Source organism: Xenia sp. Carnegie-2017, unplaced genomic scaffold (genome assembly GCF_021976095.1).
Source record: "Xenia sp. Carnegie-2017 unplaced genomic scaffold, XeniaSp_v1 HiC_scaffold_20, whole genome shotgun sequence".
Taxonomy (NCBI): Eukaryota; Metazoa; Cnidaria; class Anthozoa; order Malacalcyonacea; family Xeniidae; genus Xenia; species Xenia sp. Carnegie-2017.
The window spans coordinates 7722097-7735324 of NW_025813483.1; the positions used below are offsets into that span (position 1 = coordinate 7722097).

General features: G+C 34.6%; 1 protein-coding gene across 1 annotated transcript in view; it reads left to right on the forward strand.

Moving 5' to 3' along the window:
* Positions 1-13228, forward strand: part of LOC124440962 (syntaxin-binding protein 5-like) — a 79483-nt gene that overhangs the window by 52706 nt on the left and 13549 nt on the right. The window contains exons 12-18 of the mRNA XM_046991387.1: positions 2185-2326; positions 2547-2617; positions 3048-3088; positions 3720-3967; positions 5205-5545; positions 11116-11204; positions 12667-12933. Coding sequence (XP_046847343.1) covers positions 2185-2326; positions 2547-2617; positions 3048-3088; positions 3720-3967; positions 5205-5545; positions 11116-11204; positions 12667-12933 — 1199 coding nt within the window. The remainder of the gene's footprint in view (positions 1-2184; positions 2327-2546; positions 2618-3047; positions 3089-3719; positions 3968-5204; positions 5546-11115; positions 11205-12666; positions 12934-13228) is intronic.

Below are 13228 nucleotides of genomic sequence, written 5' to 3' on the forward strand. Positions count from 1 at the left end.
TATTAGCTAAATTGAAAGACCTTGTTTCAGTGATTTTAAATCTGCAATTATAATTGAAATTGGATTGGTGAAAGTGATTTTAAGGACGTTCAAAGTCACGATTTTCAGCATTTTTTTGCGAACTTTTTGATCGGTATGTTAATGACTTGTGACGTAGAAAGTTAAACACATATATCAACATGGCGTATTCTACTAGTAATCTTAATAAGAAACGCGGAGGAAAACGCTGTGTTGCTGGCGGACCTAATCAAATTAGTTGCGCCAATGATTCAAAAACCGAAGGAATGTCAATGCATCTGTTTCCTAAAAAGAAACAGAGCCGCAAAGACATAGAAAATGGGTAAATTTTGTGCGTAAACATAGACCGGGTTTTGAGGCTTCCTCTACCTCGTGTCTGTGTTCAGCGCATTTTGAAGATTCTTGTTTTGACCTTAATTTGAGCGTGCAAGCCAAGCTCAAAAGAAGGTTGAAGAAAGATGCTATCCCAACCATTGACGTGGCTGGGATTCCTGAACCATTACAGGACGAAATAACCGATCGAAAGCGAAGAAAGTAAGTTTACGCTTGTTTATGTTAATTTTTCTTTTGTCATATGTAAATTCGATATAAGTTTTGTAGATTATTTGGCATACTCTTCATAAGCCATCGCTGAAAGAAACATGTTCTCTCGATGAGGAAGTACCATCTACTAGTGATGGAGCTGAGCATGCTGACATTGAAGAAAAGATTTTCTTTCATTTAATTCTTTCAGCTTAACCTCTCAGTAGTTGCACCAATTTGTTCATCAAACAACTTCCACCTTTCGAACAAAAACCAAAAAACCTGCCGTCTTTGCCTTGAAGAAAGACTACTTATCCTAAAAGGACGTAAAAAGAACATTTTAAATAAACGTTCCGATATCTTTAGTGCATGTTGTCATGTAACCTAACACCTTTTAATCAATGTACATAGTCAGCGAATAATAAATAATCTGTCAGTTGCCTGAAGATCGCCCTACGGCGTGAAACTCGGAGTAGCGACAGCAAAAATTTGTCGATTTTATTTCATTTTATCTTACGCTCTTCTAGTATATGTGATATTGAGCGCTCTACTTATATGAGCGCTCATTTTATCTTACGCTCTTCTAATATATGGGATATTGAGCGCGCGATTTACTCCTCATTTGACTCTGAAGATGACAACCGCTAAGGTTGTCGAAACGTCAGTCAACAGCAACAAAAACAGTCCTTCTCAGGACTATACCAACCTGGACGATCGACATTTACAAACATGTAACGATACTCCCGGGTTCAAACCATTTACTTTTTTGAGCGCTCTTTTATCCAGGAGTATTCTCCCATTATTATATATATATATAAATACAAAGTGTATAAACAATGTGCCCTCCCGGCTATCATCACAGTGGAATGGTGACTCCTGCACTTGGGACTCAGGATGTACGGTTTTATATATATATAAAAGTTTCTCCGGATTGTGTATAAATGATTTTATTGAGCTTTCAACTCGGTGCTTCGAGCTTTCATCAAAAAGATATAGGAAGTTTTATACATTTGTTTTTCATTTGTAGACGCTTAGAATGGGTGGATTAGTGTGATTGTATGGTGTGAAATGCGTCATCCCTACTTAATTTCCGGCATTTTTGTGCAATATTGTAGTTAATTGATTATGCAACTTTGTATTCTATCGTAGAAATCATTAACAGAAGTAAACAATAACGGGCAAAGCATTACCGTGAGACTCATTCTTGAAATAAGCAGAAATTTTAAAGCGAAACTCTCCTATGCGAACGAAGCTGTATAATTTAGTAAACAACAAAGTCAAAAACACTTAACGTATAATTACAGCGACGTTATAGACTTTAAAAGTTAGAAAAATCGCCAATCTTCATTTAAGTTCACACTTAGTCTGTCAGAAATACACTCCATGTCAACTTTGGCAAAAAATCGTGTTTATTTTCAGGCATGCTCAAAATTCTCCTGACAGCAATTAAAATTTCCTTGTTTAGATGGCCTAATCCAAACACGGGCATCGACTAATCAGAGCATGTTTTTCCCTTATGATATTTTGCAAATTCATGTAACACAAATTGATACTCACTTCTTAAACACGAAAATTCTTATTGTATTTACGATTTAATTTTAGTTCTAATTCAAATTCCTTTCTACTCTTAACAATATTTTTTAGCTTGTCTGTATATGATATACCGTACGAGTTTTCACTTCACGAATCTCCAGTTACGTTCACCGACTATATTGGTCATTGTCCACCTTCATTACTCGAAGATTTGTACTCTACAGGTTCAAAGAACAGAAAGCCTTTTTCCGAGGTACAATGATTTGCTTTCCTTTTAATTCTTTAATTTTTCATTTTAAATTTGTTCTATTTGCTCTATTTGTTCTATTTTCATTATTTTTACTCCCAGTCAATCATTAAGATATTTTATTTTTCCAAATATTTGATTGTTCCATCGATTGTTGATGTTTATGACAGTGCTATGGTACGCAATTTTATTGCTGATGGTTCTAATATAAATGTATATGTTTTAGAACTGGCCAATTAACGGGGGAACGCTTGGAGATGACTATGAAAACAGTTCAGTTGATCTCATCATTACCGGGTACGAGGAAGTGCTTTGTTGGTAACGTGATCGGTGTTTTGTAATAGTTTTGCTTGTCTGTAAGGTCTATTATCAAATTGGATGCAAAATGTTGGATTCGCTATATCCTGAAACATAAAGGCAATGATTCGCTATATCTCGACTGAAAATGTTGAGGGATGCTGCTTTTATTCATCAGGCTTTCAAAGTTGTTGTTGTGGATCCAATTTTTGAATGATGTTATTAGAATATGTTGCTTGTTGATCGTGTGATGTTTTAAAAAAACCTCTACCACTTGTTTACGCAAACCCTAAATTTTATCTTCTAAAACTACACAACTATTTATTTTAAGCTTTTAGTGATTATGGTCCATATTTATCACATGTTTGGATCATTAAGCCAAGTCTGGCGATGAATACAACTTTTTGCTTATTATAAAATCGGTTTTTAGACATGCTGATGGAACTGTTAAATTTTGGGATGGATCTTCGGGTAAGCTTGTAGCTTATATCCCGTGTGTATGTAGCTTATCAAGCGTTATAGCAAAAACCATTTATATCGGTGCTAAATTTTAAATTCAAAATTCCTTAAAATTGTTTGTAGATTTTGAATTTCTGAAAAGTTAAGTTTTACTAGTTAAGATGCTTCCAAGGTATTAGGAAATGTAGTTACATCCAGTCATGTATTGTGTTACATACAGCCCTCTATTCGTCTCTCCAGACATAAGCAAATATAAGATTATGCAGAGGCAACTCAATTTTATATCTTTTCTCTTCTTCTATGTTTTCATGCTTGCTGTCTGTCTTATGTACTTACATTTCCATGGCCATGCTTTCCATGCAGTGTTGCTTTTTTCTATCATGTTTACTTGATAAACCTTTGTTATTTTCTTTTGATATGGTATAAAACTCTTGTTGACCCATTGCTGGTCATTATTTTTGTTATATATCTAGTGTATTTTTGTATCTCTGGGATAAATTTCTTCAGGACACTGTAATGTTTTCTAAAGCCTTCTGTTTTTGTTTTTCATATAATTACTTCTTTATGATATACTTGTTTCAGTATGTCTCAGCATGTTGGCTTAACTCCCTTTTGAAGAAGCTCTTGATTAATTTATTTACAGGCTCGTTCGCTCTTATCGCAGTTTTACCCACGTACAGATACTTTCACAAACGACGAAGAGTATCAAAAACCGACAGTAACGGCAGTAAGGAGAGCAATTCTGATGAATTACACGACGAAGATTTTGAATTTCTCGCCATTCAGATGGCTTACTTGTGTGTCTTCAGCAGGACACTGGCACTAGTTAACGCTGGAAATAATGTGCTATATTTTATGTTCGATAATAATGAAAAGAGTTTTGAACTTGTGGTACGTATACATTTGAAGCTTGTAATGTTTGTTTTCTCCGAGGATTTATAAATTAGAGCAATCTAATTGTTGTTTTGTAAATGTGTGTCTCCTTCGCTGTTTTTGAAGCTTACTACGGACGGGTAATCTCACCATGGGTAGTGCAAGCGTGTGTAATAGGTGGGATAATTACGTGCTTAGTAATATACTTTGAGATATTTCTCGACATTTGTTGGTTAATTGCAGTGCTGTTTGTCTGTCATTGCACTGTAAATTCTGTAATCTGGTTGGCTGAAAAACAGTGAAAGGTGAACTAACTTTCTCATTTAAAAAAAAGACATTTGAAGTGCGTATGTCACGAAACTGTTTATTGTTTTATAAAAAAATTGCTTAAAACTGTAATGGAATTTTTTATCACATCAATATTTTGAGATATCGAAGTTTGTGATATGTAAATGACGGAATCTATGTTCGTTCGTTTCCTATTTTACGTATCTTAAAATCACGTTTTTCCTTCGTTGTTATATTATAAACCTCGGAAGTTGTCAGAACTTTTTATTGTTTGGTATACTGATCACTTTCTTAATACAAAGCAATATTGTTTTCTTTGACTTTTTTAACTTAAATAACGATTGTTTTGATTGGCTAACAACGAAACATAAATTTTCTAAATAACATCTCACGAAAAAATCAATCAGGCATGCAAACATTAATGTGAAGAAGAAAGTCGATAACAGATTTTGGAGATCGTTTATCTAAAGCAATAAACAATTTCGTGACATATAGGCACTTTAAACAAGTAGTTGTAAATGAACAAAGATTTACACAATTGCAATAATGGAAAATTCGAGAATGATGAAAAGATGCAAAGGAAAACACAGCACTAAATACCTTTTATGTTAGATTTTTAAAGACTGCAAATAACGCTCTTTTGCAATGTTTAAATACTCATTCGTGCATGTTTATTCGTAATTGCAGTCGACACTATACTATTACTTATACAAATATGGATGCCGGTTTTCAATTTATGTCCACGAAAAAACAGTGACGAAAATCTTTTTCGTGAGTACTGACCCAATTGATAAAATAAAATGTGTTCTGCCAAATCTATTATTCGTTATAAATGATAGCTCTGAAAAACTTAGCTTAAAGAACTCTTAGATCATCCTGCTACATTAATTAAAATTAGTATATTACAATTAGGTAATGTTATTGAACATAACATTAGAAAAGTGCGTTCGTCTTTTATATTCCTTAGATACTTCCAATCGAAATAGTCCCTGAGAAATCCGAGGAGGCCAACGATTTTTCAAACCAAGCTGATACAATTCAAGAGGTTTTGCCAGAATCCCGGGAAAACGATGTCGATTGCGAGCTAGAGACGACAACAGATAGTGCACAACAGAATGAAGATGGAAAGTCGGATGCTGACAAACTTTCACCGTCAGTGACCACACTTCCAGCACAATCAATATGGCGACCGAAGACTGGGTTCGGCAAGCGGCCTCCTGGCTTCCAAGGAAAACTGTGTTGTGTCATTGATATGATGGAGAACACATTGCCGTTGTGCTATCTTACACTCAGTTCTGGATTTGGCATGTAAGTCTGATCATAGAGATTATAAATAATACTAGAGGTGGCATCGTAATATAATCTATAGTCCAAAATATGGTACGCGTTTTTTGCGTGACAAAATCGATTCCCGGATGTTAAGTTGCAATGGCCGACTATGATTTTTTGACTTTTGTATATATTATGCGTAAATACTATGGTGAATATTATCACAATCTAGTTGTTGAACAATGTTTTCCTTTTACTCGTAATTTTAGATGTTTTAAACCACTTTTATTTTGCAAAACTTGACATGTTTGTGTTGCGTTTATATTTATTCAGTAAATTATAAGTCCGTGAGTCATTACTTTATAGAAAGATCTTTTTCGTCTTTAATTCGACTGCTAGCACACTTCAAAAAACATGTATTTGTCATCCATACCAGAAAAATGTTTAAAATGGTTAAACTATGTGAATATGTGCGTTGTAAAAACATAAAAAAAAACATAAAAGAAGAACATAAATTTTCTTTGTTAATAGTTAATTAAAGCATATACGAAGCATAGTAAGATTATAAACTACATATAATATTAATAACAGCTGTGTAAAAACAATTACTATCGCTTTAAATTGACAAAGTTTCTTGATGCTTGTACAAAAGAGCAAAAAAGAACTTACTACAGTATATTTAAAAAGAATCCAAAACTCGAAGCAGACGGCAAAAATATCATTTGTTTACTTCGTGTTTAATAAGTGATAAATCTGGGACCTAAATTTGGCCCCCCAACACTCGCATTCCTTAAAGTTGTCATCAATGCCACCTCTTGTTTTATTTGTAATCTCTATTAGTCTGATGTTGTTTTTGTAAGTAGCTGTTAGCAGTCCATCTATAATGTAACCTGACAAAAAGTACAATCCAACTTCCATATCATTGCACCATTTTTTTGAGCTGAATCTAACATACAAACAATGTAATTTTGAATTTATGAAAAATTGTTGCCTTTATATCAATCGTTTGCGCTCTATTTTACTGGCAAGAATTAAAACTAACAAGGTTTTCAACGATATGTGCATTTCATGTGATCACAAAATTTAATTATATCAATGGTGGCTTGACGGTACATCATATGATTAACTACTGCAGCTCCTTGCATATGTTTGTAATTCCAAATACTTGAGAGACAACTCGATTTCTCAAGTTTTATTTGTTTGAAATACATAGCCAATAGTTGTGTTTTTGAAGGTATTTCGAATTTAAAATTGAGCTGCTATAATTTTTTTGAACGATTGCTATTATATCTACTTCAGGCGAGTAATGAAAAAAAAACACAAAATGCACGTCCTTGCACCTCACATTACGAACATTGTTAGTTGTTAGTGGCAAAATGCATGCAATCATCCAGGATGCAGTGTTACTTTATAACACAATGCTACATACGTTGTCTTTATCAATGACATCATCATTCAATCAACCTTTATTAAGTATAGACTATGTGCAGGGGCGGATCTAGGATTTTTCAAACATCAGTCATAAAACGTCAGAGGCGCTCCGCACCTGAGGGGGTCTGAGGCATTCTCCCCTGAGAAACTTTGACTTTCAGAGCCTTCAAAATGCCATTTTCAGCGTTTTAGAGCAATACAAAATGTATTTTGTGGGCATCGTTTTTGCGTAAAAACAACACATTTTGCTTACGTGAACAATACTTGAATGTTTTGCCAAATATTTAGGCTCATTATCATGTCAAATATATATGGCTCATTAGCATGTCTAGGAACGTAAATTTTATTTTACAATAATGCTATTCCAAAAAAGTCATAGTCTTTAAAATTTCTACCATACTGTCAGGTATAGACCCCCTAGAGACCCCCATTCAAACCTCTATGTAATGCGTTAAGTTAGAAATTTGGTACTACAAAGGACAGTTCATAGTTATGGAAAAGCTTAGACTTCAAACCATGCAAGTTTATTGTAACCCTTTACCCATCTCCGCATACAGTGCCAGCAAATTCACCTTTTGAGAAAAACTTAAAATTTTTTTCTGCCAAAGATTAAGCAAAAATTATCAGAGTGAAAATTTGCAGTTAAGGACAGCTTAATGCCATTAATGTTTATGTTTAGTCAAGTACTTTGAGAGTTCGTAAGTAGGCGAACCACAGAATGACTGACAACTACAACCACTTGCAAACAAATCAAATCACAAGCTACAATCCACTAAAACTTTCATTAAAAAACTGAGCACTATACAAATACCTGACAACTATATACTAGTGTCTTTTGATATAAAATCACTGTTCACCAGTATTCCGCTTAATCTGGCACTTACTTGTACAACAACCCTTATTACAAACACCACGGACGTACTGCCATTACCGACAGAAGATATTATGGAGCTACTAGATCTCTGCCTCACCTCGACTTGCTTCCAGTACAAAGGTACACACTACAAACAATTACATGGAACAGCAATGGGCTCACCCGTTTCTGTTGTAGTTGCTGAAATTGTAATGCAATCTATAGAGGAACGGGCGCTCACGACTTACAAACATGCACTACCTTTTGGGTTTCGCTACGTAGATAACACAATCACAGCACTACATGCAGACGAGATTGATGACTTTCACACTCACATCAACAAACAGAACAGGCACATGCAATTTACCAAAGATGTTGAAGAAAATGGAACTCTTCCTTTTCTCGACTGTTTGGTAAAACATGACAATCAAAAACTACGAACAACAGTTTAACCAACACATACTGACCGACTACTAGACCAATCATCTTACAACCCTACATCGCACAAAGCCACCACAATCAGAACATTAACAAGACGTGCACAAATCATATGTGATTCACCGGACGCTCTACACAACGAAAACAACTATCTCAAACGTGTTTTTTACAAAAAGAACTATAACTCTGACTTTATCAAACGCAACACTTACAAACCCAACGAACCCAACGAAACGAACAACTCAGTGACAACAGCAACGATACCTTACATCAAAGGTACGTCTGAGACTATCTCGCGTATCTTACGACCATACAACATACGTGTCGCACATAAACTAATCACAACGTTACGACAAGTACTAACGAACATAAAGGACAAAGAACAACCCAACGAACGACAAGGTGCAGTTTACAAAATAAACTGCTCCGACTGCCACGCCTCCTATATCGGGGAAACTGGCAGGAACTTAAACATAAGACTTACTGAACACAAACGAGCTACTAAGAAACAAGACAAAACTAATCACATTGCCGAACATCACCGAATCACAAAGCACAACATCGACTGGGACTCGGCAAAATGCATTACTTACAGTACTGACTATAGACAACGGCTTACATTAGAAAGTTGGAAACCAACTTGGAACAAACCCCCCTGAACAGATCACAGCAATTACCGGCACCTTACAAACGACTTATTCACAATACAAAAAAACGATTAACTAAAAACATTACACTTCACACTAATTCACAATGACAATACACAATTGACACCCACACATTACAACTAAAAACATCACACCTAAATCACACATCACAACTAAAAATAAAAATATTTCACTTCACACTAATTCACAATGACAATACACATTTCCTGTACACACATTACAATGACGTAAGAACCAGATAACAAATACGGCTAACCTGACGTTTACTCCTCATTTGACTCTGAAGATGGCTACCGCTAAGGTTGTCGAAACGTCAGTCAACAACAACAAAAACCGTCCTTCTCAGGACTATACCAACCTGGACAATCTTTATTTACAAACATGAAACGATACTTCCGGGTTGAAACCATTTACTTTAATGACTGAAATGTCCCTCGCGAGATCGTCTTTGCCAAGCATTTACAATTTATCCATAAATTTTTCACCCTCTTGAAAAAATTCACAGTTTTGGACAGCAGCATTCATATCAATATATGAATTTGTAAAAGATTTCTATAAACTCCATCTGATTGTAGTTTGGTTTCTATCATGCTTTAGAAAATTACTATGAAACGATCAAAGATTCAATTCAGAGAGTGAGCTTGACTATGTTAGTTCAGTTGGCTATCAGTCGAAATCGATCAAACCAATCACAGTAAGACAAAAATTTAAACGAACCAATTACACGATAGCAATTGCTCTCCCTTATAGGTCCGGCCACCCCGCTTATCCATCGAGATTATTCCAGATCATCCACTGATCTGGCTATTGACCAATGGAATGGCTTAAATAAGCGTTCTTGAACTCCGTTATCGGTCGAACCAGTCGAGCCATCCCGCTTGTCAGTCAGCCAGTTAATATAATTCCAGATATGTTTTTATCTACTGATCTGTTTACTAAGGTGGTATTTGTATAAGTTTTCATACATAAAACAGAATTTTGACGATGAAATCCAAACGATGACAGAACGAAAATTTAATGATCAAAAAAAATTGTAATCATTAAATTTGATAAATAATTTTTGAACTATAAACATATGTCGCGTGACTGATTTGACATACCTAGATCCGCCCCTGACTATATGTATTTAGCCTTTCTTCTTTCATCGTTAATTGTAATCATTGCAATACTTTAAAAGCAATGGAATTGTTCATAGTCGTCCCATTATTATTGTCACTATACTGATAAAACCATGGAATTGTTCATTGTCGGGTGATTATAATTTTCAATTTACGGACAAAACATAGGGAATGTTCTTGGTCATGTGATTGTAATTGTCAATATACTGATAAAACAATGGGATTTTTCATAGTCATGTAGTAACTATCTTTTTAATGTATTTTGTCAATATCAGCCAGTTAAATAATGACTTGACCTTCATTAAATATCACATTGCATAATAAGAACTAGAATCATTAGGCGTATTTGCTGATATGTTATACTTAGGGCAGAGTTCCTTTAGTATGACGTGTTAATGGCATAAAATGCAGCCTATTAGTTTAAACCTAAAGTTGTTAGGAAACTGAAAAGTGTTTAAAACATTGCGGCAACGCGTTATTCGATATGACGTCACAATTTAGATAAATTGGAAAGGACAGAAACTTCAATAGGTCAAAAATGAAGAGACATGAATAAACTGTTGGAGAAAGTACGATGTCATATCAAAATTTCTGTTCAATGCAAATCTAATTTAATTATCTAAGTGCTCGTTTCATAAATAGGCACTTTAAATAACTTTAGTCGAAGTTACACATTTCACTATTTTGGTCATGTTATTTTTCAAGAATGTTTGTCACCCAATATGCATTGTGTGCAAATTGCGGCGTGACGATAGTTTTTTGGCTTAGAAAATGACGGATTTTGTGAACAATCCACGCCGTAAGAATTCTCATTTATGTATTCAGAGCAGGCGTTTATTATTACTGTGTAAAACATTAGTAATGATTTAAACTTTTGATACAAAAAGCTTTCTTTTCTTAAGCGCTAAAGACCAATTGTTAGTGGATTAATTTGTGCTAAGTAAATTTTTAGGAAAACTACTTGACTATTAATTTTTGTGCTAGTAATTTTTAGGAAAACAACTTGATTCATTTGTTGTGCTGCAGGCTCAAAGTGCATATTGGTCGACACACATTCCTAAATTCTGAAATTTTTGACGTCGTATTATGTTTTCTGTTTAGAATGGCGTTTGGCAGTCTTAATTATCTCGTCCTTGTCGATGCAATTCAAAATAAACTTATATCTACGTTCTATCCACCAGATCTCACAGGTATGTTTGTTTATCAAGATGAGACACGCTTCGATTTTCATTGAAGCGTTGGAGATAGCGAGTTCATCGTCTCGGTAAAGACCTAAATATATATATATATGCTATTTTCCGGCTTCGAGGTCCGCGCGGAAATAATATTTTCACGTGGTCTCGAAAGCGGCTAAGGCAATACACTTCGCCTACTCGTTAAAGTGCCAATGAAACGAAAATTTTGGTATCTGATTAATACTTTTATTCAAGAGATATTTTAAGATGACAATGGACATTCTCAACCGGTTTATGCATATCACTTTTAATTCTTGAGATATTGAGGTTTTTGCTTTGTCCGTTATTTCGAACTTGTGACGTCACTTTGCATAATGAAAACTAAAATTATTAGGTATATTTACCGATAGTTTAATTCACAAGGACGGAGTCTCCTTCATTGTAAAGTGGTTAATGGTATAAAATGCTGCCTACTAGTATCATTCTAAAGTTGTTAGGAGACTGAAGAGTATTGGAAACATTGTGGGAGCTCATTATGCAACATGACTTCACAAGTTGTATAAATTGGAAATAACAAAAACGTCAAAATGCCGAGAATAATAAGAGATGTGCATTAACTGTTTTAAAAACTAAACTGTCATTTCAAAGTTTCTAGTCATTTCAAACATAATTTAAGTTGCAAAATTTTCGTTTCATCGGCACTTAAAGCAATTTACTTTGTTTTCAAGTCAATTTGAAAAATTTGCATTTCACTTCGCAAACAAATATATTGCGAAAAATATGTTGAGACTTAAATTGCATTGTTTTTAACAAACCCTGATTCATTTGGATATTAAAATTCACTCTCGCTATGATAACTTTCTTGTGAATTCACTTTGCTTACTCGTTCAATTTACATCGCTTTCAAATAAATTTAAAATTTACATTTCACTTCGCAACAAAGACATTGCGAAAAAAATATCACTTGACCCAATTGGTAAATATCGTAAAAAGCTGGCTGCTTAGGCAGCCAATCAAATTGCTGGAAATCAAAAAATATCGCTTTGGACTGTTAAAAAATAAAAAGTTTTATAAATCTACTTATGGCCAGAACTTTCACAGGCTGCCCGCATGTACGTAACACTTACCTATTTTTGTAATGCATTGAACAGCACTTAAAACAAGGGCAATTATCGACTGTGATTTTGCAGCCATATATGTTTCAACTGATGTTTCTTTCGGATGAATGATGATTTAAAATCCATGAAAATCTCTCCTTGCAAACCCTTTTCCATTATTTCACTGTCCTTTTGAAACTGAGCAAACCATCATTTTAGAGTTGTTGATCAAGTTTAAACTTCCTAACAAAGTTTCCCCCCGTAGAGTACACGAGTTGGTTGCTGATTACATTTGCTTATTGAACATATCAAAAAATAAGCTTCCAATAAATTTCCACAAATTTCCTTTCGTTATGCTAAGTGCTAAGTGCATTTTGTAGTTGCCAAAGTTCCTTCGACGCCTTGCACGCCTGCAACACCGCTGACACCTGGTTATTTGTCTGGGGATGGAGAATCACCTAGTAGTAAGAAACGTGATTTCAGATGTCCGTCCAGACGACGTGTGACGAAGTCGAAGCACAAGCCACTGGAAGCATCTACTGAGAACGATTTCTCGGATGGAGCAGTGCTAAGTGTAACTACTTCGGAGAATTCGTCTGAGCACATTTTGTGTGTCACGTGTGCTTATACGTTTACAAAGAAAAAAGGTAAATCTATTAAAGAATCTTTCTTTCTTTGAAAATTTGACTTTACGGAGTGTATAAAAAAATCTGAACAGTTAGGAAAACGTCATTAAAGTTACCTGCGTGCAAGATTTGCTAAGACTTTAGTTTGCATTAGTTACACGTCCATTGGTTCAACTGACTGTTAGGTTTTGACAAACAATAAAATTTTTGAATGAAAATTGTGTTAATAAACAGCCATTGCTTGTGCATGTAAATGACACAGGTAAAAAGCAATTGAAATACATAGCTAGAACTAAAATATTTCAAATGTTGCTAT